The sequence below is a fragment of the Coturnix japonica genome, unplaced genomic scaffold, assembly GCF_001577835.2.
Source record: "Coturnix japonica isolate 7356 unplaced genomic scaffold, Coturnix japonica 2.1 chrUnrandom485, whole genome shotgun sequence".
NCBI lineage: Eukaryota > Metazoa > Chordata > Aves > Galliformes > Phasianidae > Coturnix > Coturnix japonica.
The window spans coordinates 1-5,638 of NW_015439880.1; the positions used below are offsets into that span (position 1 = coordinate 1).

The 5,638-nt window shown below is 60.2% G+C and overlaps 1 protein-coding gene across 5 annotated transcripts in view; it reads right to left on the reverse strand.

Annotated features, from left to right (window-relative positions):
* Positions 1-366: 366 nt before the first annotated feature.
* The window catches only part of KANSL2 (KAT8 regulatory NSL complex subunit 2), a 13,280-nt gene continuing 8,008 nt past the window's right edge, over positions 367-5,638 (reverse strand). For all 5 annotated transcript variants that reach the window (XM_015850528.2, XM_015850524.2, XM_015850525.2 and 2 more), the window contains 4 exons: positions 5,377-5,543; positions 5,149-5,245; positions 3,156-3,409; positions 367-1,905 (listed from right to left, as the gene is read on the reverse strand). In XM_015850528.2, the coding sequence (XP_015706014.1) occupies positions 1,609-1,905; positions 3,156-3,409; positions 5,149-5,245; positions 5,377-5,543 (815 nt within the window). In that variant the 3' untranslated portion in view covers positions 367-1,608. The remainder of the gene's footprint in view (positions 1,906-3,155; positions 3,410-5,148; positions 5,246-5,376; positions 5,544-5,638) is intronic.

Sequence of the window (5,638 nt, forward strand, 5' to 3'; positions counted from 1 at the left end):
TGCCCCCCCCCCCTATCTGCCCCCCAATATCTGCCCCCCATCACAGACTACACAAGAACTGCTCGCCATCCAATGTTTTATTGTGGGGGGGGGACAGGATGACACCCCCCCTCCCACCCTCCAATCACATCACAGCCCCCCCCCCATGATGGGGGTCACACGCTGGGGGGGGTCACCCCACAGCCCCCCCCCACAAACTCACCCCATTGGGGGGGGGGGGGTGTCGTGGGCTCAGCTCCCAGCCGGGGGCTAGCAGGGTCCATTGGGGGGGTCCTCAGGGCGGGGGTGCTCTTGGGGATAAAAGGGGGCAATGAGGGGGGTACTGGGGTGGGGGGTGGGGTTATTGGGGGGGGGTCGTTTGGCTCTGTGTGGCTCCCATACGAACCAGGTGCCCCCATTGTGGGGTCGGGGGTCCGACAGACTGAGAGCGGCTCTATGGGCTCCTGCTTGAAGCCGGCGGTTATGGGGGAACCGAAGGCTTTCAGTCAGGGCCGGGATGGGGGGGGGAATAATGGGGATGGGGGGGGGGGCTGCCGGCCCTAAAAGGGGGAGGGGATGTGGGGATGGGGGGGGCACAGCCCTGAATGGATGGGGCCAGCCATTGCCTTGGTTATGGGTCACATATTGCCCTACAGGATATGGGGTCACATACCCTATGTTCATATCTTGGCCCCCCTCGGGGATATGGGGTCACCCACTGCCCCTAAATATAGGGTAAGGGGTCAGCCACTGCCCCCCAGGATATAGGGTATGGGATCACCTACAGCCCACCATGATATGGGATATAGGGTAACCCACTGCCCTTGGGGGTATGGGGTCTCCCACTGCCCCCCCAACATCTAGGATATGGGGTCACCCACTGCCCCTAAATATAGGGTTTGGGGTCACCCACTGCCCCCCCAGGATATGGGGTTTGGAGTTGCCCACTGACCCCGGAATATAGGATATGGGGCCACCCACTGCCCCCAGAATATGGGGTATAGGATCAACTATGGCCCCCCAGGATATGGGATATAGGGTCACCCACTGCCCCCCCAGCATATAGGATATGGGGTCACCCACTGCCCCCAGAATACAGGGTATAGGATCACCTATGGCCCCCCAGGACATGGGATATAGGATCACCTACTGCCCACCCCCTGCATATAGGATATGGGGTCACCCACTGCCCCCCCAGGATATGGGGTTTGGAGTCATTCACTGACCCCAGGATATAGGATATGGGGTCACCCATTGCCCCTAAATATAGGGTAAGGGGTCACCCACTGCCCCCAGAATACAGGGTATAGGATCACCTACGGCCCCCCAGGATATGGAATATAGGGTCACCCACTGCCCCCCCAGCATATAGGATATGGGGTCACCCACTGCCCCATGGATATGGGGTAGTCACCTGCTGCCTCTGGGATATGGGGTATGGGGTCACCCACTGCCCCCAGAATACAGGGTATAGGATCACCTACAGCCCCCCATGATATGGGATATAGGGCCACCCACTGCCCACCCCCTGCATATAGGATATGGGGTCACCCACTGACCCTGAGATATGGGGTAGAGTCACCCACTGCCCCCCAGGATACAGGGTATGGGGTCTCCCAGCCCCCAGGGCTATGGGGTCCCCCCCAGCCCCCCATGATACGGGCTATGGGGTGACCCATAAGCCAGCAGCACTGCTCCATTCCTCACCTGTGTGGGTGACCCCGTGGCCGTGGGGCAGCTGTGGGTCCCCCCGTCTGCGGGTGCCACGTGTGGGGGGGGGGCGGCGGCGTGGGGGGGGTCCTCCAAGGCCAAAATGTCAGTGGGGGCTTCAGCCACATCCCGCATGGACGGAGCGAGGCCGGCGGATGGATCGAAGAGCAGAGGGGATGGGGGGCACTGCAGCCCCTCACCCACCACGTCCAGGTCCTGGGGGGCAGCAAGGGGGGCAGGGGGGCATCAGGACGGGTCCCAGAGCCCCCAGACCCAATATAGAGCTGCTGCTTGTGGGGCAGGGGATGATGAGCAGGTGGGATGAAGAGCTGAGGGAGACCTTCAAGGTGATGGAACCGTGGGGTGGGGTGGGTTGGAAGGTTCTTATGGAGCCATGGAGAACTATGGGGTGGGTGGGTTGGGATATTCAAGGTGATGGAACCATGGGATGGGTGGGTTGGAGGACCATGGGATGGTTGGAACACTATGGGATGGTTGGGTTGGAGGACTATGGGATGGCTGGGTTGGAGGACCATGGGATGGTTGGGTTGGAGGACTATGGGATGGCTGGGTTGGAGGACTATGGGATGGTTGGGTTGGAGGACTATGGGATGGTTGGGTTGGAGGACTAAGGGATGGTTGGGTTGGAGGACTATGGGATGGTTGGGTTGGAGGACCATAGGACGGTCAGGTTGGAGGACTATGGGATGGTTGGGTTGGTGGATGATAAGACAGTTGGGTTGGAGGACCATAGGACGGTTGGGTTGGACAACCATGGGATGGTTGGGTTGGAGGACTATGGGATGATTGGGTTGGAGGACCATGGGATGGCTGGAACACCATTGGATATTTGGGTTGGAAGACCATGGAACAATTGGGTTGGAGGACCATGGGATAGTTGGGTTGGAGGACTATGGGATGGCTGGATTGGAGGACCATGGAATAGTTGGGTTGGAGGACCATAGGACAGTTGGGTTGGAGGACTATGGGATGGTTGTGTTGGAGGACTATGGGATGGCTGGGACACCATGGGATGGTTGGGTTGGAGGACTATGGGACGGTTGGGTTGGAGGACCATGGGATGGTTGGGTTGGAGGACTATGGGATGGCTGGGTTGGAGGACCATGGGATGGCTGGGACACCATGGGATGGTTGGGTTGGAGGACCATAGGACAGTTGGGTTGGAGGACCATGGGATGGCTGGGTTGGTAGACCATGGGATGGTCGGGTTGGAGGACTATGGGATGGTTGGGTTGCAGAACTATGGGATGGCTGGAACACCATGGGATGGCTGGGTTGGAAGACAATGGGATGGTTGGAACACCATGGGATAGTTGTGTTGGAGGCCCATGGGATGGTTGGGTTGCAGAACTATGGGATGGCTGGGACACCATGGGATGGCTGGGTTGGAAGACAATGGGATGGTTGTGTTGGAGGCCCACCCTCCCCACCATCCCCCAGCTCACATCACTGAACTCCAGGGGCAGGCTCTCGCTGGGCTGCAGCTCGGCCGCGCTCAGGTACAGGTCGGTGGGAGCCGCCTCCAGCTCCTCGGGGCCGGGCAGAACCTGCTCCGGGACGTAGAGCTGCGGGGGCAGGCGAAGGTGCAGCGGGCAGCACGGCTCCTCCGACAGGCTGACGGGGACAGGTTTGTTGCACGGAACCTCCTCCGAGCCCTGGCAGGGTCTGAACAGCGTCTGGTTGGAGTCCTGGCAGATGTCTGAGAGATGGGGGTCAAGGGAAACGTGTGGGGTGGAGACAGAGTGAGGGCAGGGAGTCATGGAGGGGGTGGGATGGGAGCTGAAGGGTTGTGGAAACATGGGATGGGATGGGATGGGATGGGATGGGATGGGATGGGATGGAGGACCAGGGGTGGGATGGAAGGGACCCAAGGACCATGGAACCACGGATGGTTGGGTTGGATCTTAAATAGGATGGGACCATGGGATGGGTTGGGTTGGAAGGACCTTTAAGATCATGGGACCATGGAATGGTTGGGTTGGAAGGGACCTTAAAGATCATGGAATCATGGAGTGGTTGGGTTGGAAGGACCTTAAAATCATGGAAAAATGGAATGGGCCGGGATAGAAGGGACCTCAAAGACCATGGGACCATGGGATGGTTAGGCTGGACCTCGAATTGGATGGGACCATGGGATGAGCTGGGTTGGAAGGGACCTTTAAGATGATGGAATCTTGGGGTGCGTTGGGTTGGAGAACCATGGGATGAGTTGGGTTGGAAGGACCTTAAAATCATGGGATCATGGGATGGTTGGGTTGGAAGAGACCTTAAAGATCATGGAACCATGGGATGGGTTGGAGGACCATGGGTGGGTGGGTTGGAAGGGACCCCAAGGATCATGGAACCATGGGGTGGGATGGGACAGAAGGGACCTCCAAGATGAACCCACCATAGAGGGGTTGGAGGGGATATGAGGGATACAGAACCACTGAGTGGGTGGGTTGGACTGAAAGACCACAGGATGGCTGAGTGGGAAGGGACCCCATAAAGGGACCCCATAAAGGGACCCCAAAGGCCATCAGCCCCCATGGTAGCGAGCAGCCCCATGGACGGGACCCCCACAGCTCCCCATATCAGAGCATCTCCAATGGCTGTAGTGCCCCCCCCACAGCCGGGGCTGTGGTTCCGCTGCTTCCACCCTATTTCCTTCCTATAGAAAATCCCAATTCCTGTCTGGGGTGTTTATATGGGATTTCCTGCCTTTCATCACCACCACCGCAGCTGTGTGGAGCAGCGACCCCAGCTTTCAAAGCCCATTTCTGGGCTCAGCACCAACTGGACCCACGTCCACCCCCATCACCCCATAACCCCCATCACCCCAATCACCCATGGGGTGCTGAGCACTGAGCTCCACTTTGGGGTCAGACCTCAGGATCTGCGACCCGTCGCGTCCCCCCTTTCCAGCCCCCCCCCCTTTATGGGACAGGAAAACGAAGCTCAGCCCTGCGGATGTTGGCAGAAAACTCCCAGTCTGACCCCATTTCCCAACTGAATTCAGCTCTGAGGGGCCAGAGGGGTGACCTGTATGGGAAATGGGAACCCAGCCCTGCTTTATCCTCCCCCCCCAACACCCCCCCCTTGCTCGGATGGATCCAGCTGCTCCCTGCCTTGCTCAGTGCACTGCTATGGGGGGGGGCTGCATCCTGCCTTCCTTCCCCCCCCCAAGAGCTCCCAGCACTGAGCCCATGAGCTCACCCCCCCCCCTGCTGCCCCCCCATTTGGGTGGGGGTCCCATGTCCACCCCCGGTGCCCAGCCGTGCCCTCGTGGTGCCCGAGCTCAGCCAGCACCCAGCAGGAAAACATTGCTCTGGGCTCCTGTTTGAAACCAGCGGCTACAGCAAACCGCAGGCCTTGATTGAGGGCCGGAAACTGGGGGGGGGGAATGAGGAGCCCCCCCATGGGCTGGGGGGGGTCCCAGGGTATAGAATGGAAGGATACGAGTCAGGCAGTGCCGGGCCATGGGCAGCGACGGGTTGGAGCAGCGCACGTCGTCCACGAAGGCCAAACATCGTTGGCTGGAGCGAGTGGTGTGAGCCTGGGGGGGCGGGGGGGAGAGTCAGAGCAATGGCTGCCTACAGAGGAACCCCCCCCCAGGGTAAATCCGGATCTGAATGGAGGGCTGGGTGTGACTGGGGGGTACTGGAAGGGGCTGTAACCCCCCCCCACCTGCTGTGCGGCGCCGTCGGTCGCCATCACCCTGCGCTCCTTGAGCTGCCGGTGCAGCAGCGCCTCCACGCCGTAACGCTGCCGGTAACGGCGCAGGCACTTGAGGCGCCGCAGGTTGTCCCTTTCCTTGGCTGTGAGTCCTTCGGGTCCCGTCAGGAGGCTGCTGCCTATGGGGGGGGACAGGGGGGGTCAGGGACAGCAGCACTGAGTCCCACCTGCAGCACTCAGTCCCACCTGCAGCACTCAGTCCCACCTGCAGCAC